Raw genomic sequence first — 22812 nt, 5'->3', positions numbered from 1 at the left:
TAAGTAAAAAATACGAAAATGGGTGAATACCACTCGAAACTTGGGGAGAATGAGAGCACTTACATATTTGCGTGGGTCTGGTCTCCGATGGTGTTTCGAATGACGAAATACTAAATTCTTAATAACAGATAGATCTCGAGTGACGTTACTGAACGTAATTTGTTATGAACGAATACAGCCTGATCCTCTTCCTATCCTACCCAGCTCCAGAGTGAACCGCACCCACACAACTGCCCCATTTATAAAATATGAAGGTGGGTTGGAGTACTTGAATCTGATTGCCCAAGGGGGCGTGGGTTGTAGGCGTGGAGGTGAGGGAGCTGTGGTTCCTTGGGTGTCGTTGATCAACTAACCGTTGTTCCCCTGGCGCAGGGGAGTATACGGCGGGGGGGGGGGGGGGCGGTGATGTAATTGTAAGTCTCCCAATTTTGTAACCTGACACTGGAAGTCCTTACCACTTTTAACGATAGGAATTTCTAGTCTTTTACAGAAGGCGTACAGAATGACTGCAATACTAAAACTGTACAGTTTCCGTGCCGTCCTCAGTCGCCCGCTGGGGATGCCAATTGTGCACTGGCTCTTAAATAGGGAGTAATTAAATTTCGAACACGTATAACTGCCGTCTCTCTCTCTCTCTCTCTCTTTATTAGAGAGGCGGGAACGGCCACTAGTCTTCTAACGGGTTTGGTGCCTGAAATTCATCTAAGCGGTGTTCGTGACATTGGGATGCCGTTTCGCTGGGGCTTTGATAGAATTTCTCTTCGGTAATAACTTGTTTTCTCCGTTGACGATAATTTCAGGTATTTTTCAAGTAGTGCTTTCTCTCTAATTCACAGTCAGCGTTTATCTGACATTGGCAACGTTGTGTTTACGTTTCGGCTTTAGTCATAAGCAATACATCCACATACATATATTTGATAGAGATTTAGAAGATAAAGCATGAGACCACGAATGGGACAGTGTGTACGTAAAATGAGTAACAGTTATTTGATAGCTTAACTGATGACACACCGCATGGACAACGTAGGTATCAGTAACTTTGGCAGGTAAGATAATGGGCTGTCCTAAATGGAAATAGTGAGGCGACCCTCTGTTCTGGTAGCGGAAGTAAGGATTGTATGAAATATAACTTTGATGTAACTTGACATTAGAATTTATGCGAAGTGCGTTTAGTTTCTTTCTGTTCGTGACTCAGCAACGCCAGTGCAAACGTTGAGGAAATGTGACAATTCTATGGTACCCATTTATAAAAAGTTTATCGCAACAAAACAGCTGTTTCCGTATATGCACATGTCATTTGCCCGATGATACGAGGGTTTGCCAGAAAGTAATGCATCGCATTTTTTCCCTTCAACAATTCTTTATTGAACATTAATGGAAATTCCGTGTGGCTAGGGCCTCCCGTCGGGTAGACTGTTCGCCTGGTGCAAGTCAGAGTTGACGCCACTTCGGCGACTTGCGTGTCGATGGGGATGAAATGATGATGACAACACAACACCCAGTCCCAAAGTGGAGGTAATCTCCGACCCAACCGGGAATCGAACCCGGGCTGTTAGCTATGACATTCCGTCGCACTGACCACTCAGCTACCAGGGGCGGACTAGTGAACATTAATGAGAATTACACACACTAAAGAATTGTGTTTTATCCACACAACCTATTTTTCCACGTAAACTCCATCCCGTTCTATGGCCTTCCTCCAGTGCGAATCAACGGCGTATATGCCCTGTCCGTACCAATCCTTCTCGTGGTGGCAGAGCCAGTGATTCACTGCGTGAACTTTCTTTGCTGATTGTCAGATGCAGCGCCAACTGCCGAATCGTAATGCGTCTGTCCTCGCTAAAGACAATATCAGCTCGCTGCAACATGTCAGGTGCCATAGCCATGGCTTGTCTCCTCGACCGCTGCAAATCGTGGAGCTCCGCCGAACGGCCTTCTGATGAACGCGGTGACTTTGCACAAGCGTTTGTGAATATTCTCCACAGTTACTTTCTCTGCGGTGAGGAATTCAGTGAGGGCACGTTGCTTGTAACGTACATCACTTAAAGACGCCATTTTGGAACTGTCTAGCAACTACGCTATCTGTCGGAAGTGAAGGAAACTCAGTGCGCTCACTCAAGAGACTTCAAATAATACGTATGTACCGTTTCGCATTCGTGGAATTGTTTTCGGCTGAGAAAAAAATGGGTTTCATTACTTTCTGGGCAAGCCGCGTACGTTAAAGAACGGAAAAAGCATCAAATTTGCAAGAAGACAGACTCGTAGAGAAGTCAAATGGAAAGCCGTGTGCCTGCACGGCCTCGTAGATGGAATATCTTCGGTCAATTAGCTACGATGCGGCCGCGATCACGTGCACCGACATGGTGCGACTCGCCTATCCCGAGCCTGACTGTCATGGCATATATGCAGGGTCCATGGATTCATGAGGTTGTCTGCATACTCGTACTCGTCCATCCGCTCGATACAATTTGAAACGAGACTCGTCCGACTAGGCAACGTGTTTCGAGTCAACAGTCCAATGTCGGTGTTGACGGGCCCAGGGGAGGCGTAGAGCTTTGTGTCGTGCAGTCATCAAGGGTACACGAGTGGGCCTTCAGCTACGAAAGCCCATATCGATGATGGGTCGTTTATTGGTTCGCACGCTGACACTTGTTGATGGCCCAGCACTGAAGTCTGCAGCAATTTGCGAAAAAGGTAAACTTCTGTCACGTTGAATGATTCTCTTGAGTCGTCGTTGGTGCCGTTCTTGTAGGATTTTTTCCGGCCGCAGCGATGTCGGAGATTTGATATTTTACCGGATTTCTGATATTCGCGGTACACTCATGAAAGGGTCATACAGGGAAATAACTGTTTCATCGCTACGTAAGGGATGCTGTGTCCCATCGCTCATGCGCCGACTGTAACATCTTGTTCAAACTCACGAAAATCTTGATAACGTGCCGTTGTAGCAGCAGTAACCGATCTAACAACTGCGCCACACACTTGTCTTATATAGGCGATGCCGACCGCAGCGCCGTATTCTGCATGTTTACAAACCTGGTTTTTTTTCTTTTCATTTTATTCGATATAGTTCGTTGCGTTTGGTCTGGACGGACGCCACAAGACATCGACTCTAGTTGATCGTTGAATCATGACTCAGTTTTTTTTTTTTTTTTTTTTTTATTACAGAGAGCACGCCGCCCTCTGACATCTAAGAGAAGCATTTCATGTAATTTTAGTTACATTTTAAGTTGCTAATTATGGCGCAAACATAAGTTGAGAACCTCTCTAACCACTTCGTGGCATTCAAAACATGTGGAATGCTTCTACTATGGAGTCAGTTTTCATTTGATATTAGTTCTAAAAACTACTGTTACTGCTGTCAGTTGAAATGAATAAATTAGTAATTTACGTAGTTGATGGCGGCTGATGGTACATCGTTGTGTAGCGTTGGGGGTAACACTGGAACACGAACCTCGCTGCCTGCACAGTATAACATAGCAAGTTGGCGGAGTTGTTAAGGTACTGGAGTTGCATTCGGGAAAAGCGGATTTCACAATTTCTTTCGATTATGCCGTTGTAGGTTTTCCATGTTGTCCGTACGTCAGTTTCCAGTGGAAGATTCTCACAAATTCACCAAACCGAGGCCTCATCAATTGCCATAGTCCAAAAATAGTCTCAAGCTCTTACATCTGGCGTGGCGTGATATTCCTCTGCTTGATATAGATGAAGACGGAGAAAATACGCGCACTCTAAACACAGTAGGCAATTCTAGACAAATGCCGTAACGGAAGGGTCGCATAGCAGTGTCGTTCCCAAAGTCATCTTCAGAGCGACCGCTGAAGTTCATTTTGTCGTAGTAATGACTTATTTGGGGGGGGGGGGGGAGGGAGAGATCATATCAAAAATATCCGAACGCTAATACGTAATGCGAAATAGACCAACAGATGTCATGAGCAGCCGACTTCACGGCATGAAAGGAGGCTAAGCGGCCGTTGAGGTGGTGGTAAGCACGACGCCACAGGACAGTGGACGACTGGAGGCGAGCGGTTTGGAGCGATGACTCACACAGTACACTGTGGCAGTCCGCCTGTAACGCCAACACTGAAGCGCGGAGGAGATGGTTTTACGGCGTGGCGGTGGTCTTCGTGATTACGATGTGCTCCTCGTAAATGAACACATTGTACAGCGTTGTGTACTGCGTACAATACAGAAACAGTTCGCAGACGATGATTGTATCAACAGGAAAATGCAGACACTCGTAAAGCAGCCGCTGTGAGCCAGTAGTTTGTATATAATAAAATTTCTCACGTACCTAGAGTCCCAACATGAGCCTAATAGGTTAGTTAGGACGTAGACTTCGTACCAGATCTCAGCATCGAACAACGCTGTGTTGTCTAGTTTCCGTTCTTGAGGAAGAACGAGCTGCCGTTTCTCCACGGAGAATCGAGCACCTCATTGAAAGTCTCCCGAGCAGAGTTCAAATCGCCACCATGTCCACTAACAGATGTGCAGATACTTTTAATCAGATTGTGTGTAACGAAAAAAATTAAGGTAAATTAGATTACTTCCGCTAATATTTAACTTGTTTCTTAACATAGCGTACGTAAAGCGCTTGTTTCGTAAAACTCACAGTTGTGTCGCTAAATAAGTAATAGATGATAAACTGGAGCAGGTGGTAGCTTCGAAAAATGTCAGCGCAACCATGAAAATAGAATCATACCTCTGAAACGCGTTGTGTTCCAACAGGGAAATAAATACTAACAGTGATTGAAGAGAGGGATGTGACTGATTAATTACTCACTCAAGTTGTCACTACCTGCTGAAATAGCTACACTTCATTTTATTGTGATGGAAATGAGGAATCAGTTCCTAACCGTAACTGGAGCGTTCTGGTATTTCTAGTACAGATCCCCCCCCCCCTTTTCCTCCTCCCCCCCCGCCCCCCACCTCCCGCGCACACCGCACAGACCCTACCCGCTGCCGCACAGATATCTGGCGTTCGATTTTCGCGTGTGGCATGCTCCCACGTGAAGCGTTTATAAGAAGTGGACGGCTGGTTTTGTGAGGCTTAGTACGCGCTCGTAGGGCAGGGAAAGACGTGGACGTTTTGCAGCGGGGTAACCGCACTGTGCCCTTGCCGGTCGCGACCACAACGCGCGCACTGCTGCAGCCGAGTGCGCTGTCGCCTGCTGGCGGTATCTGCCGACAGCACGGCGTGGTTGCAGTGCGGCCGCCCTTCCAGTCTCTAAGTCAGTAAGGCAGCACTGGTATTCCAGAACTTCGCAGTATTCCTTCTCACTCTTGCGACAGTTGGAAGAACTCCCGCTGCCGTCCTATGTGTCACACTATTTGTGAGGGACAATTTTCGCTAATAAAAGTAACCCAGCCACGGCGCTAAACAAAACATTGAATCGACAGACTTGGATCACACTCCCGCAACGTCATCGCTTTAAGTTAGAGGATAGGAGCACGCTGTTGAAGGTCCGATCAAGTTATTCAGCTAAGTGCCAGGCTTACTGGTGGTGGGGCAGAAAGGGATTTCCATTTGTTAGATATATTTGGGAGGAGTCTTCCACTTGGGGTATTTGCCCTATAACCAAGTGAAACCTCACGGGACCAGTGGACTGAAGCTATTTTTAATTAGTTGTTGGCACAGTCTTTCGCAGAAGGTCGATTATCCACAACTCCTGAGGCACCCCATCAGCCTATTGCTACATGGTTATATTCAAAGGCATTCTGGATCAAATCCCAGTTCTAGAAACTGTACACTGCTAAGCGTCTCCATCTCTTAAAATACTGCAGGACGATTCAGATAAAATTCCTTACGCGACGCTGCAACTGGAAGAAAAAAAGTAAAACACCGTCATTATTTTACGATAAGTTGGACACCCTATAATAACTGAGTTCGAGTCTCGGTCGGGCACACAGTTTTAATCTGCCAGGAAGTTTCATATCAGAGCACACTCCGCTGCAGAGTGACAATCTCATTCTGGAGTAATTAACTGAATTATCTTCAAACGGCACGATTCAAAATTTAACACTCCACAATGTGTGCATCCCGCACAGGTGTTTGTCTGAATGATATTAGTCTGTTTCGATGTTGAAGCACAATTTCCCGGTGGCATAAGAAGGTGCACAGTGAAATTGTTGCAAATGTTCACTTTATAAAACAATGGAAAACATACCCTAAGGTATGTGGATGGATGAGACTGGAAAGCGATGAAAATCCGTGACAGTCTGTCACAATGGGTCTAGTCATTGACTGAACTGAAGCAGGTTATTCTCCGGTTTTCCCTTTATACCTCATGTTAATATCGAAAGCACACTGCAACAGCGTCCTTACGGTTTCGTCAATGAACTTCTCACACTGTCTGCCGTATACTTCGCGGTATTTTCCGAAAGCTAATAAGTATTGTGGCGGATTACCTATCAAGGGCTCTCTCTTATTCTACCAGAACGATCTTGGCCTGCCCACATCCCTATTTCGCTTCAAAAAGTTTCTCTTAAGGGAGGTCCCACACAAAAAGCGTGTGGATTAAATCCTCTAAAAAAGATTTATTTATTAATGCATCAGACTCTGAACCTGGCGTAGTTCGACTAGAGAAAAGTTCCTGATCTCGCTGATATTTCCAAAAGTGACAACTCCAAGGAGTGCATATAAATTCCGAGGTGTAAACGCCCAGCTCGTATTCAAAACTTTTCTGCAATATTACTTAGGTAAAACTCTTCAAAGTAAATGGCGAGTAGGATTCACAAATCAAACACTTCGAACTACCAGTGATAAACATCTATATCTGCTGTAATACAACTTAAGATTATATTTCGTGCTTAAGTATCCTATGCGCAGCTATTCCCTAATTAGCCGTGAATGATTATTAATTTTACTACACTGAAGCGCCAAAGAAACTGGTATAGGCATGAGTATTCAAATACAGAGATATGTGAACAGGCAGAATACGGCTCTGCGGTCGGCAACGCCTATATAAGATAAGTGTCTGCCGCAGCTCCGACATCACTGCGGCCGGAAAAAGATCCTACAAGAACGGCACCAACAACGATTGAAGAGAATCGTTCAGCATGACAGAAATGTAAACTTTCCGCAAATTGCAGCAGATTTCAATGCTGGGCCATCAACAAGTGTCAGCGCGCGAACCAATCAACGAAACATCATCGATATGGGCTTTCGGAGCCGAAGGATCACTCGTGTACCCTCGATGACTGCACGATACAAAGCTTGACGCCTCGCCTAGGCACGTCAACACCGACATTGAACTGTTGACGACTAGAAACATGCTACCTGGTCGGACAAGTCTCGTTTCAAATAGCATCGAGCGGATGGACGTGTGCGGGTACAGAGACCACCTCATGAATTCATGGACCCTGCATTTCAGCAGGGGACTGTTCAAGCTGATGGAGGATATGTAATGGTGTGGGGCGTGTTCAGTTGGATTGGTATGGGACCCATGATACGTCTAGATACGACTCTGGCAGATAACTCGTACGTAAGCATTCTGTCTGAGATCACCTGCAGCCATTCATGCCCACTGTTCTTTCCGACGGACTTGGGCAATTCCAGCAGGACAACGAGACATTCCCCACGTCCAGAACTACTCCAGAGTGGCTCCAGAAACGCTCTTCTGAGTTTAAACACTTCCGCTGGCCAGAAAACTCCCCAGACATGCACGTTATCGAGTCCATGTGCCACATCGTGTTACGGCACTTCTACGTGCTCACGGAGGCCTTATAGGATGTTTGTTGTACCAGTTTCTTTAGCTCTTCAGTGTGTATTTCAGTAATATAATCTATAATAGAATGCTAACTTTATTATGAAAAACGAAAGACAAGATTACATGCAACTGAGTTTTTCATGTCAGTTTCATAAGCGATACTCTGTTTGGGACCCCGTGATGGTCGACACACTGTATTGCCGCTGTCGGTGATCGTGCCTTTGGGGGCGAGTTTATCGATCCACTGACCAGCCAAGGGAACTTAGTTTTTACAAAGGATACTTCAGCGACATATTTTCCGACACCTTAGCATTGACGAAATTTCCGCTCACCGTTATATCGTCCCGGTCTCTGCAGTAGTTGTAACCATCGTGGTTACTTACCCGTGTACTGGAGAATGCCAGTGAATGAATAAGGGCGTTATAGGCGAACCTTCACAGTATCTTTGCTTGTTGAATACTTTGTATTAATGTCACAAAGTTGACTTTAATCTCTCCTGATATTTTCGCCATAAGCACTTTTACACTTTAATTCATGTTTAATTTAAAAAATCGTGAGCAACACAATTTCACCTGAGAGCAAAAAAACAACGAAGATCAAATGATAGTACATCATCATCATCATCATCATCATCATCATCACTTTGACAGATGATAGTACATCTATACACCGCAAGAAACGGAGGATACTTCATGTACACCGTCACTTCAAGCACTTCTTGTTCCAGTAGCAAATCGTGCTAGGGAAGAGCGATTGCTGATAAGTTTCCGTGTAAGCTCGTGTCTTTGTAACTATACCGTAATGCACAACGCCTTCTCTATTTGCGTGTGGCAATATAGTTGGGTGAACAACGTGAGAGGCGCTACTCTCGAGTATTCTGTTTCCTCTGTCAGTCCTATCTTGTAGTGGTCCCAGACTGACAGCAGTACTCAAGGATCGCGTGAACGAGTCTTTTGATAGGTGCTTCTTTCGCAGGTGGACTAAATTTCTTGAGGATCTTCCCAAATCTGTCATCTGCGTTTCCTATGACGATCTTTCCGTAACAATGCTCCCAGATGTTCAATGTGTATGACTGCTTCCAGTGATTGTTCGGCAACCGTGTAATCAAACAATAATGGGTTATTCCATCTATTTATGCGCAATTTGTTAAACTGATGCACGTGCGGTGAGGTACGTCATCTGGTCATGTGTTCAACATTCTTCATCCACTTTTGAAGTATTTTCCGACTATTGCGGCCACTTGTGTCTTGCATTAAATTACGTGTATCAGCGCCTTCTACGTCGCTCCGGGGTTTCTTAAACGTTAATAAGAATCATCCTGTATATTTTGAACAGTAGTAGTAGTAGTATAACTTCACTAGGTGGTAATGCAGAACTGTATCGAAGGCCTTCCGGAGAGCAGCGTTTGACTCTGTGCCCGACTGCAGACTCCTAACTAAGGTACGAGCATATGGCATTGGTTCCCAAATATGTGAGTGGCTCGAAGACTTCTTAAGTAATAGAACCAGTACGTTGTCCTCGATGGTGAGTGTTCATCGGAGGTGAAGGTATCATCTGGAGTGCCCCAGGGAAGTGTGGAAGGTCCGCTGTTGTTTTCTGTCTACATAAATGATCTTTTGGATGTGGTGGATAACAATGTGCGGCTGTTTGCTGATGATACTATGGTGTACGGGAAGGAGTCGTCCTTGACTGGCTGTAGGAGGATATAGGATGACTTGGACGGGAGTTTTGATTGGTGTAAAGAATGGCAGCTAACTCTAATTATAGATAAATGTAAATTAATCCAGATGAATAGGAAAAAGAATCCCGTAATGTCTGAATACTCCATTAGTAGTGTAGCACTTGACACAGTCACGTCGATTAAGTATTTGGGCGTAACATTGCAGAGCGATATGAAGTGGGACAAGCATGTAATGGCACTTGTGGGGAAGGCGGGTAGTCGTATTCGGTTCATTGGTAGAATTTTGGGAACATGTGGTTCATCTGTAAAGGAGACCGCTTATAAAACACTAATGCGACCTATTCTTGAGTACTGCTCGAGCGTTTGGGATCCCTATCAGGTCGAATTGAGTGAGGACATAGAAGCGATTCAGAGGCGGGCTGCTAGATTTGTTACTGGTAGGTTTGATCATCACGCGAGTCTTGCGGAAATGCTTCAGGAACTCGGGTGGGTGTCTCTAGAGGAAAGGACGCGTTCTTTTCGTGAATCGCTACTGAGGAAATTTAGAGAACCAGCATTTGAGGCTGACTGCAGTACAGTTTTACTGCCGCCAACTTATATTTCGCGGAAAGACCACAAAGATAGAGATTAGAGCTCGTGCAGAGGCATGTAGGCAGTTATTTTTCCCTCGTCCTGTTTGGGAGTGGAACAGGGAGAGATGATGCTAGTTGTGGTACGAGGTACCCTCCGCCACGCACCGTATGGTGGATTGCGGTGTATGTATGTAGATGTAGATGCAGATCCAGATCGAGGAACTTGATACCTACCTTGGCCCCAGTATCTACTGTCTTCTGTTAATACAGTGATGCGGCAATTTTCAGAGAGAGGTGTGTTCGTCTTTAAGATGAGGATTGTGATGCTGTTTTGAGTTTCAGCTCGCGTCCCAGGAGTTCGGTTCAGAACAGCAAAGCAATAGAAGGGGCAACTTCGCGACGTGGCACATTGGCAGTAGCAGCAAGGGAACGCCGGCTGGTTGCGGCTGTGCCGTGCCGTGCTACGCTGCGCGAGCGGTCACCCGCTGTCGGTCAAGGAGAGCGCGCCGCGCCGCTCCACGCGGTCGTTGCCACCTGTCTCCGCTTCGCCTCGCGCTGATTTACAGCGCGCCGGCACGTGACGACATTTCCATCCGCCCTCATTATACACACGCCTTTCGCCTACTGAGTTACACTAGTGCATTCCGTAGCATAGTCACTGTGTCTGTAACGTTAGGTACGAACGGATCAGAAGGGCGGTGTGCGGACATTTGCCACGCCGGACATTTGCCACGCCGGACATTTGCCACGCCGGACATTTGCCACGGTTTTACCTGCTCCGAAGGGTTGGGTCCCTTTTCTCCCTCTCCTCTCCCTCCTCCTCCTCCTCATCGCTGTCGCGCAGTAAAGGTATTTACTGAGCCTTTACGCTGGTTTACTTAACATAGGACCAGAATCTCTGTCGATTTTCTTCCACATTTCTAGAGAGACTTCCGTTGCGGAAACTATTAAATGCACCTCGCACTGAAATCCGCACCAGATTTCTAGCCTCAGTTAAAACTTCGCCAATCTTGGAGATTTTGCGTTCGTCTAAATTATTCGTGCCTTTTTCGGTGCTACTGCAGCAGCTTTCTGTCGTGTTTTGTGTACCATGGGGGATCAGTTCGGTCCCTTATTAATTTCTTTGGTGTGAATCTCTCGAGTGCTGTTGATACTATTTCTTTGAACTTAAGCCACATGTGGTCTTCACTTACATACGAGGGCTATCCACAAAGTACATTACGTTTTGGAATTAAAATAAATAAATTATTGGAATTTTTTTATTATATACAGATGAAAACCACACTTCAGTACTACTTTTCTACATAGTTGCCATTTAAATGAAGGTACTTATCGTAGCGATGGACGAGCTTGGAAATCCTTCGTCGTAAAATTCGGCCGCCTGCGCCTTCAACCACGTGGTTACAACTTCTTGAAGCTTGAAGCTGTGCGTCATCAAAACGTTGCATAGCCAACCACTTCCTCATTGCTGGGAATAAGTGGAAGTCGCTCGGTGCCGGGTCGGGACTGTACGGCGGATGAGGAAACAACTCCCACTTAAAGGATTCGAGAACTTCACGAGTGGCATTTGCCGTGTGGGCCCGGGCGTTGTCGTGAATCAGCAAGATCTTTGAGCCCAACTTTCCCCAGCGCTTGTTTTGTATTGCACTTCTGAGGTTGTGCAGAGTTTGGCAATACCTTTGAGAGTTTATTGTAGTGCCTCTTTCCAGGAAATCCACAAAAATCGTATTTCTACCGGGTTACTGATTAACCATGTGGTTGAAGGCGCAGGCGGCCGAATTTTACGACGAAGGAATTTCCAAGCTCGTGCATCGCTACGATAAGTGCCTTAACTTAAATGGCAACTATGTAGAAAAGTAGTATTTAAGTGTGGCTTTCATCTGTATATAATAAAAAAAATTCCAATACTTTATTTATTTTTAATTCCAAAACGTAATGTACTTTGTGGATAGCCCTCGTAGTTTGGAAGGATTGGAGAGTGTCTCTCAGAAAGACGTCAACCGAATTTTTAGCTACTTTTATAAATAGATATATTTCGCGTTTAGGTTTGGCGAATTTCTTTGTTACGGAATTGAGCCTTTCTCCGACTGCGTGTTTACTAATCCCTGTATCCGTCCTGATGCTCAAGATTGTTTGCGGCTAAGAGGTCAAGTGAGTTTTCGTAACCATTTACAATTCGAATGGCCTCGTGAACTAATTGTTCAAAATAATTTTTTAAAAAAGGCATTTAGAACAATTACGGAAGTTGTTTTCTTATCTACAATAGGGTCTGAAAATATATTTTTGCCAACATACGGAAGGTAGATTGAAGTCACTGCCAACTATAATTGTGTGAGTAGCGTACCTATTTGCGATGAGACTCGAGTCTTCTTTGAACTGTTCAGCAACTGTTTCATCTGAGACCGGGGGTCGGTAAAAGGAGCCAGTTATTAAATTATTCAGGTTGTCGAATATAATCTTTGCCCAAACTAAGTTACAGGAACTATCTGCTTCAATGTCGCTTGTGAGCTGAAACACACATTACATTATTTTTCCTTAAGTTGTGGTTCTTGTTTCTGTTGTAGTGCAGATCACAATTACGGCTTTTCCCTTCACAACCTAGGATGCTTTCTCTGTGACCCTGTAAATACCAGAGATAAACAATGTAGAACAACAACGTACGTTACAAGGATAGCATTCTGTATTACTTCATTTCCTTATTTCTAACGTCGACTTTAGATGACATGTCAATCATAAATATTCTTATCTCTATTTAGTGAACATATTTTCAGTCATGTTTTGATTATTGTCCCGCTTCACTTTATTAACTAATGTTTCGCCGCAAGGGATGTCGGATTTTAGGGAGTAAATTAATATCGAGTATGTCGTTCTTGTTTTCAAACATTCACATTTATTCTTTCCTTATTGTCTTTTGGGCACGCAGTTGTAATTAAAGTAGGCACAAATGCAGTGATAAAAAAGAAGTGATTGGCGTACATTCGCATTCTCTTTCCATCGTTCCTTTTTTGTTGCTCCCCTGCCGATGGACTGTTTCTATCGCAATCAGTAAGCGTGAAAGTAAGCCACCGTACAGACAGAGGGATCTATATTTATACTTGGCAGAACTAATTACATACTGACATAATCGTCGGTACTGCTTTCGTTTCCCAAAAGTTATAAATATTTCGATTTCGGGAAAAGAAGCTCTGTATTTCGCCAAGATGTCGAAGAAGAATGTCCCTTACGTACTGGTTGTATCGAGTAAGATGTGGAGACAGCGGTTTGAAAGCGGACAGTAGTTGTACGAGGAAGGGCGTCCCTTACCTGAGGAATCGCTACTCAAGCTACCTGGCGAAGGGACAAGTGTGGCAAATCTCCGGCATTCGGAAGGGCAGCACAAATGCCATGGCTTCTCCTCCTCCTCCTCCCCCCCCCCCCTCCCCCAGGTCTGTGTGTTCCCCATTATGCTTCCTCATGCGAGGTCAAAAGCTATACTTCACGATTTTAATGTTCCGCGTGTGCTGTTACGGTGTCAAAACCAACATTTTTTTATTTTGCATAAAGAACTTAGTATCTTAGTTGTGCACATCTTAGTTGTGGTGCTGCATTCTTCATATGGACACCATTAACTGTTGTTCTCCCACAGTGCCGTATGGATCATCAAGTGCTGTAAGAATTTAATATAATTTTGTCGGATGTAGATTGACAATGTCAATGAAGGCAAGACCAGCTACTCGGCCGTGAATGAAATAATCTTTATTTCAAATTACAAATAGCCTCACGCAGGAAAATCACATCTGTGTTCTCCTTGCTGTGGATGCCAATCCAGCAAATAATGCTGCATTCTCCTGCCTTTGATGAGTGAATCGGATAATGTGGTCGTTCTGGTCGAACTACTTTTGCTGGGATTATTTGCCGGCGAGACTGAATGGTATCCGAGATGGAGCATTGTCAGTTATTCACTTTCTACTGGAGAGCAATATGTATCGAAGGCACAGAATGCTGATGGTAGTCGGATTCTTTGGATTCCTTATACCTCTTAAACGACAAAGCTGTCCTTTTTTTCTCGGGAATGCATTTTTAAGCTGAAAGACTTTTCTCCCTGCAGTCGAGTGTACTCTGATACGACACTTCCTGGCAGATGTCAACTGGCACTCGAATCTGGAACCTGAGTTCTACCGACTGAACGACGAGTGCATAGGGCACAGTTTACGACTCGGTGGACCATTTGTCCGCGAAAGGCAGCAAAGATTACAGGAATGAGTCAAAGTTCAGCACATGGCGATGATCTGCCGGGCTGCATTTAAATACTTATTCTACATCGGTGTTCGGGAACAAGCCCATCATCAGAAAGCGGGATTGAGGGTTGAGATGGTGGCGTCAGCATAGTTTCTTAAACTTGATGCAGTCAGCGTTGTTTTCTAGCTTCAGTTTTCGTTATCAGAGGTATTAGAAAATCCCCTTCAGCGTGGTTAGGGGAATGACATGAACAATTCGCATTTACAGCTCCCTGCAACTTTGGTATCCAAGCTAAAAGCGCTTGCATACAATAAGAGGACAAAACTGAAGATAGAACGCTGAAAGCATAAAGTTTGGCGAACAATGTTTACCTCACAGAGTACTCTCCTGCTATTTGCTTCCTCATTGTGAGGTAGGCCTTGAGCACCACTTGAAGAATAAATGTTTCATAAGCAGCTTTATTATGCTTGCCTGAAGAAGAAAAAATAATCATCACGGACTGTTAGCACTATTCCTGAAAGGAACAACAGAGCAGACAGCTACGCCTCGTTTTTGGAGTCACACAGCATCGTACGACGTTGGAAGTTGGAGAGGAATAAAAGTGGTAGAAAGTGAAGGAGCGTAGCCGCTGGGAGGGTAGGAATGCGCCGCGCTCTGTAAACAAGGTGGATGGCGGCCGCGCGTGTCCAGGAATTGCTAATGGCCCCACACTGCCGGAGCCGGAGCATTGCCCCCGCGTCCCTGGTGACGTCACCTTGCGGCAGCCGGTCCGCACACGCCTGTCCGCAGGCCGCGTTTTGGTGACTGGGCAGGTAAAGGTGGCAGTTTGGTTTCACAGTCACGCTAGCCGTAGCAATAGTTTTTCGCGCCACTTGTGGCCAGCGAAATGTCAAGCGCCGCCGTGGCCTTTCGGAGCGCGGAGTTAAGATCAGAAACGGAGCGGGTACAACTCTAATGTCGAGGGTTGCAAGCATTAGAAATCAAGGAGCCGTTTTTACGTCAGTGCTGTACTGACTTCTATCTTGCTAAGAGTTCCACGAGTACGAAAAGTCAGAACGATGGCTGTATGGTCTCTACCTATCCGAAGACTCGTTTCCTCTAGGACCAAAATGCGCAATATCTCTCTCTCTTCGTGTGTGTGTGTGTGTGGGGGGGGGGGGGGGGGGGGGAGGGGGCGGCATGTAAATGTAGGGGAAGGTGGGGCTAGATGGGGAAGCTAACTTTAAACCCTTACAAAAGGGACAAAAATAAACAAATTCAAGTAGGTCTGATTATCACTTGTTTACGTAACCATTGAATTACAGTAGCATGCAAAGAAATCTGCAAACTTGTTACATTTAGTTATAAATATCTCGATGTGAAACATAAACAACCAATTTCCCGTCTTGCCCCATATGCGTGGTAAGATGGGCAACTAGCATGAATTAATCTCTAAAGCTTAAATAAGGACTGGAATAACGAAATCATGTGACGATAAGGTTTCGAAACATGGTTCTGCGAATTGTAGAATCGGGTATTACGTTCTATTTAGGCCTCTTACTTTCACATAGTACACAAGTGTGGACAGCCTCGTCATCATCACTTTCTATTCCTGCACAAGTGTCGTGGGCCCAGCGTCCACAGCTAATACACCGTATCCAGCCTCCTTCAGAGGCTATTTACAATTGTATTCAACGTATAATGTACGTGTTCAAAACCCGCAGAAGGTAAACACATGAGACGATAAGAAAGTAATGATTGGACAAATAGTAGCGGCAAGACGGGGAAGCTCACCATCTTGCCCCACCCCGTCTTGCCCCCTACCATGCTGTCAGGTAATCATGATGGTTACACACATCCGAGTGCTAGCCCAGCCCGACAGCGCATAACATCGGTGACCTGACGGGAATCGGTGTTACCACTGCGGCAGGGACGTTGGCAATCTCCAAAACTACTAGACGAATTTTCATGGTGTTTTCAGAGGTATCTTGAGTATAGCTTGCGGCAACGTAAAGGCTTTATTTCATCAAAATCGGAATAGAAAATTTTTCTTAATCAAAATTTTACCTCAAATCATTTGGTCATCTTAATAGCTTACCTCAAGTGACACGTTCATCGCGGTGTAGTGCACTTACCTGAATACAGTGTAACGGCTAAAAGACTGAGAACTGTGCTGTCTCAAGAATCCAGTGAAGATCGTGAGGCGAGACTTGCTGCACCTCGAACACATAAGGGTTTAACCCGCTCATTTGAAACTCTTTTCGACAACGAGACCTGGCGTAACGCTGATCGAGAGCATCATGCATTATATCGCTCCTCAAAACCCTTCACTCACAGAGAAAATCGCCAGTTCTCATCGTGTTTGCACAGCTATTTCAGTGTCTTTCTCCATGTTAGTGAAGAAAACGTCCTTTTCGTTCATGTCTTCAATCATATAACTTCAAACGTTGTAAGCCAAAAAGCTTCACAAGTAAAAAAATAGATTTCATGCGTAGTGTCAGGCACAGCTACAAATAAATACCAAGGCGACGCTGGGCTTCTCAGTCATGAAATAATAAATACTGGTTGCACTGTTCCTCAGTTTTTGAACGTGTCGTTGATTTCAAGTTACTTGTCTACATTTGTCGCAATATTCTGGTAATTGTTAACACTATTGTTCAGCTATTTAATAAGACACAGATTCAATAAGTGTATCAGCGTTCAAGACTGTTTGGTTCTATCAAGAACATAACGAACATTACCATTGCGTATAACTCTGCACCACTAAAGAACGTACAGAACTTCAAAGTTATGTGCGTATTAGTCATTAAGTGTACCTACTGTAAATAAACTTATTAATGATTCATCTCTTTGTAGATTCTGATTGTATTTATTGACTCTCTCCAGTTCCGATACAACAGACCAACAGCCGGCGAGGATGGGATCAGTTGGAGACAGTTGAGGCGGCCAACAAAAACAGACATCTACAAACAGATAACATTAATGAGTTTATTTACAGTCGGTAAAATTAATTTGAAGTGCTGTAGTTTCTTCTGTGGCGCAGAGTTATATACAATAATGGAACCAAATAGTGTTGAATGTGAGTAATGGTTGGTGGTGTCGTGCTACGTCATTGTAATGTTCACTACAGACTTCCACACCAATGTTGATAAGTCTGTTGGTGCACAAAATCTGTGAGGGGGGAGGTGACGCGAGCTCTGAGAGCGGCTGCTTAAAAGGATGCGGCAACCTGTTAGAGCCGCGGCCACTGAGCTCTTGTCAATTGAGCTACCTCCGGTGGCGGGCATGCACGGTTGTGCCGGACGTAGAACAGGAGCTGGCGGTTGATTCAGTAGTGCCGCCTCTCGCGTAGCTGTGAACAGCGCGCGGTGTGCGGTCGACGAAGATGCCGCCGATACAGCTCAGTCTTCATAGTTCAGTCAATGCAACGAAAGCTCGTCAAGTTAATGCGTAATCCTGGTAAACTAGTAAAGGTTGTCAAAAGTTCATCTCTGTGCAACAAGAGTAAATTATTATAACTCCCAATACTTAGTAACTTGCAAAAGTTTGACACCTGGTTACTTTCATGAAATTATTGAGAGTTCTCGCCGTCGACACGTGAATTTTACGAGTCGCCCAATACTTTGAAAACTTTCAATAATTTAAACACGCGACTCATATGCCGCTCATGTACATGTTTCCTCTCTACTAGTTCTCGAAGATGACTATGATGGGCAAGATGACCGCTGCCTATTTGAGCCTTCTCCTGTTGTTGCGAACATTCTCATACATTTAAACAGTTATTTGTCTTACATTGAGGATATGTACAATACATCAGATCAGATCGAAACTGAGTCTGCTAGTGTCCTCAATAAATTATCCAGTGTAAAAGTTAGTTTACCGTAGTATGCTGTTCTAAATTTGTTAACATATATAAATAAAGGTATATGCAGACCGATAACTTAGCCTAAGTTACTATGCCGCCAGTAGTAGTATCAGTTGTTTTTTATATTTCAGTAGTTGACTTTTCTTATACGTCGGAATACATTTCCCGGCCTATAATTCAAAATATTGGTATATATTCACGAATATTCTAATAGTATGTGTTGACACAGTTCCATGAACTTTACACATTTAAGTCGTGGTTGCTCCAAAGACTTTCGGAACTGAAAGACGTACTTGGAGCAGAGCCGAAGTGCATTTTACCCGGCAGTGAGCAGGCGGATGGCGCGGAGGAAGGCGCGCTGCAGACGGCTGGCGGCGTCTCGCGAGCAGCATGTGGCCGGCAGGTGAAGCGTGCCTCGTGACGGCCAGTCCTGGCACCCCCGCGCTGGTGTCGCGGCGGAGGGTGCTCAGCAAGCAAGCGTCATCTCTCGCACCCTCCACAAGAGGTTCCACTTTTTCGGCTCTCTCACAAGTGTCTCCCAGAGTTTTCTGCCAGTGAGTGACCATATATCCGACTGATTATCTTATATTCTTCTTCCAGTCAATCAACATCGTTGTTAATATTGTGCGTCGCCTACAATTCCCACGGCTGGACGACCACACACACACATTACTGTGGGCGAAATTCCTTCACTGGGCAAGCTCCGTGTCGCCAGTTTCGAACAGATACGTGTCCTGTCCATTTGCCACGCCCTGAAATCTCCTTCCACTGCAGTGCGATTTTTTCCACACATCTCTCGGCAGGAGAACACACCCAAACTCTAAAAGGCACTGAAAGCAAGCGTTCTTTCCATAAGCAACCTTCATATCGCGTCTACTTCACGTTGGTATCTAACGCCCCGTAGGTACATCCAACTGTCCTCCGCTACTTCATCTGATAAGGGGGCCCTTCTAATCTTCTCTCTCTCTCTGCCCTCTCAACAGCACAGAAAAAGTGTCTGGCGTACGGTAATGGCTTCGCGGATGCCCCGGTGGGCGGAGGAGATTAGGGCTCGGCTCTCGTCCGTCGGTCGGCGCCGACCTCTGCCCCCAGAAGATTGAAGTAGAGTGACCTTCGGGCCACGAGAGGTGTGTCAAGCTCTGCTCCTTCGTCTGGGTGCACTCACAACCACTGAGCTGCAGCTCGCTCCACGTAACACGTGTCGCACGACGCACTGGAAGTGTAATTCCGTGTCAGCCGATTTGCATAAAAACATTTCTTTTATGTAGATGAAGCAAAGCTACGTACGCCTGTGTTGTTAGTTTCCCAGTAAAACTTATTGTTTAAAAAAAATGAAAATCACTGTTTTGAGATTCGTGCCTGTTCTCTGCTGTGCAGTCTTTCTCACTCGAGTCTGAGCAAACTATTCGGTAAGAAATTAATATTTTTCTGTGTCTTATAGCCACACACCAATTGTAGACTGATAACGAACATGTTTTCTTTTCGTCATGGCCCACAGTTATTGTGATACTTCAAAGTACAACACTCGGCATATTTTGAAAAGTTTGCAGTGAGAATTGTAGTTGTTGGCCATTTTACATCTGATGCGCTTTATGCTAACTCTTACTGCGTACAAAATGTAGCTAACATATCTAAATTGTTTTTAACGATTGAAGGAGAGTCATACTCCTTCCATTCTCAAGAAAACACGTGAGATAAATTGTAGGGTGTCCGCGACGAGGCTGGCAGCTACGCGCCACACTTGCGGTTTCTGCCCCTGCGATACCGAGTGCTGAGGTTCCTCGTGTCCTGCCGGTAAAAACCGTAGCTGGAAATGAAAGGAAAACTTAGTGAAGTCAAGTCCCTAGGAATCATCAACATATGGCGCTGACTGCACTTCTTTCATTCTACGCTGCCTGGTTCCAGGAAACAATGTTAGCTATATTATTTTGTTCACAACTTTATAGTATTCAATTTATGCGCTCATTTATGTATAAGCTGTTCACTTTATAACTGCCGTTTTAGCTGAGCGTACTGCGGATTGTTGACGTGTGCTGCTAGTGATCGTTTGGAGTGACGCGCGCAGAGCGTAGCACCTCCCGTGGCGGAGGACCGGAGGACATGTCCCCGGACACCTCACCCCTGGGGTACACACAGCGCCTAGCGCAGCATCGGTTTCGCTGCTGTTTTCTTTGTGTTTGTTTCTTTACTCACTACCTCATCTCGCCTTGCTATTGGGTGTGCTTTAGATTTGTTAGTTTTGAAGTTAACTATAACTTGTTCATTTTACAATTGCCGACTGGAGAACGCAGAAGTAAAGTTTACGTATTGGAGGGACCAAAGACGTCCGACTATACTCCCCACTGTACAATTGACGCATGTTGCTCGGCATTTTACAGTCACGTTATAGTCATCGTACGTTACTACTACTGGGTTTTCTGAGCGTCTGCTAAAATTGATCATAGCGCAAGTATACGTTTTGTTTAGTTATTTTTCATTTACTTCGCTTTCCTGCGTAAGAATATACAAAAAGCAAAAGTACCGTTGTCTCCTTCACGCGCACCTGCATTTTTCGCCCGCAAACCAAATTTTATTGGCCTAGTGTTGGTTTCGAATGTTTTCCTGTAGACGTGTGTTAACAGAATGTATGTTTTATGTGCTGCACATACAGCAGATATAGTTCAGGAACGGTACTACATTTTGATTCAGCGCATCATTGCCGTCGGCTATTGTAAAATCAACAGGTTATAGTAAACTTCAAAAACTAACAAATCCAAAGGAGACCCAATGGAGAGGCAATGGGTAAACAAGCAAACACAGTGAAAGTAGCAGCGAGACTGGTGCTGCGCTAGGCGCGGTAGGCACCCAAGGGATGGGGGATCCGGGCACACGCCCTCCGGTCCTCCACCACGGGCAACGCCCCTCTTCTTCCATGCTATGTGCCTCTACCCCCTTCCAGGGGAGATCAGTGACTGGGACCAATATCGTCAAGCTCATTACAGTATCGTTGTTTTAAATTCAATTAGTAGTCGTGATTCTACAAAATATTATCACATGCTTAGTATATGTGGAGGACGTGATGATAAAATCCGTCTACTTATTTTCAATATCGTTTTTGCTTTGCCAATGTACATGTCCAGGTTATAATACAATCTTCAGGGCTTTAGTGGCTATGGAAGAAACATCGTTGTGTTATCAGCACGCCAGAAACGAGTATCTGTGAATTTTTGATAATTTCTATCGTATATACTACCTTCCGGAATTATGTAATAATGTAATTTTGGGTGCCTGGATTGGACGCTTCGTATTTTTCACTAAGCGTCCTTCTGTTGAAACTTGCTTACTCATAGTGCACATAAATGATAGGCATGCCTACGTCATAACTTGTAACCTTTGCAGATTTTTGAAAAATTTAAATTGTTTCCTGGTATGTATATCTTCGGCGTCAGATATGGCCTAACCGCCGAAACAACAGATGAAATTACGTTGTAGTCTGGCACCTTGGGAAGAATATATTCATTCAGAACTGTTAGCCTTGCGTGACAAAATAGTTGTTCGTTCTAGTACCAGAGAAACTGAGCTTCTTGAAACGTTTCACTGGCTATCAGTTTATGAATTGTTAACGAACAATCAAGCAGAAGTTCTTACCATACATTGAATTAGTACCGCTGGCTGGGCTAGCACTTGGATGGGTGACCATCCGGTCTTCCGAGCGCTGTTGGCAAGCGGGGTGCTTTCAGCCCTTATGAGGCGAACTGAGGAGCTACTTGATTGAGAAGTAGCGCCTCCGGTGTCGTAAACTGAGATACGGCCGGGAGAGCGGTGTCCTGACCACACGCCCCTCCATATCAGCATCCAGTGACGCGTGTGGGCTGTGGACGACACGGCTGCCGGTCGGTACTGTTGGGCCTTCCAAGGCCTGTTCGGACGGAGTTCAGTTAAGTTTCGTTTAGTAATAATTACTCTTGGTCTTCCAAGGCGCTGATGTTTGTGTCCTGCCGTAGCATTGAAGTCTCCAGTGCACGAGGCATTGAGTAGCGGGATCGGTGTGATAACGTGGCTGGCTGCGTTGTGTGTTGCAGTTCGACCAGTACGCGCGCACGACGTTCCACCTGGGGCCGACGCCGCACTCGCTGCGGCTGGTGACGGACGGGCAGCTGCCGCTGCGCCAGTGCCTCCACCCCGAGGCCTGCTCCAAGGGCATCGAGCTGCCTTCCTACTACAACTACTTCTTCGACCTCCGCAAGGAGTTCCACACCTTCTACGCCGCCACCAAGGAGATAAATTCCATCAGCGACATGGTGAAATGTATCCTTTACATCAAGCGTTTCGTTTCTTGTAAGGGTTTGCCTTACTGTTCAGTTAGCCTTTTCACAAGGGAGATAAGAACGACTCTTGATAAGACAACTTCGATGATACTAGATTTCCATACCTCATACATTTCGATAGCCTTTTACGTCCGTTAGGCAGAGACAAAAAGGGTTTTTCTTTTTTCCCAGCTGTAAAATGAAACCCCAGAATTGTTATAAAGGCAAGTGCCAAACCAAAACATAGTGATAGTATATAAATGAGACAGAAACCAGTTTCAGTATTTTATGGTTATTCTACAAACATCCCAGTGATTTGCTTATTTGCAATGTGTTAAATTGTGACTGAGTAGAACGATACACGTGGCTTTCACCCTCTCTTTTTGAGCGGGCAGCAAGGAGAGGGGGAGAGGATGGAAGGGCAGAACTGAGTTTGCATATCATACATTAGAATATATTGCTTCACTGTCTAAAGCGGTTACTAGTCTTGAAACACGTATGT

The 22812-nt window shown here is 45.1% G+C and overlaps 1 protein-coding gene across 6 annotated transcripts in view; it reads left to right on the top strand.

Moving 5' to 3' along the window:
* The window catches only part of LOC124619560 (RNA-binding protein fusilli), a 775817-nt gene that overhangs the window by 531820 nt on the left and 221185 nt on the right, over window positions 1-22812 (top strand). For all 6 annotated transcript variants that reach the window (XM_047146047.1, XM_047146046.1, XM_047146048.1 and 3 more), the window contains one exon: window positions 22086-22311. In XM_047146047.1, the coding sequence (XP_047002003.1) occupies window positions 22086-22311 (226 nt within the window). The remainder of the gene's footprint in view (window positions 1-22085; window positions 22312-22812) is intronic.

This window comes from Schistocerca americana, chromosome 6 (genome assembly GCF_021461395.2).
Source record: "Schistocerca americana isolate TAMUIC-IGC-003095 chromosome 6, iqSchAmer2.1, whole genome shotgun sequence".
NCBI lineage: Eukaryota > Metazoa > Arthropoda > Insecta > Orthoptera > Acrididae > Schistocerca > Schistocerca americana.
Note: the sequence above shows the minus strand (reverse complement) of the source record. Positions and strands in the feature narration are given on the sequence as shown.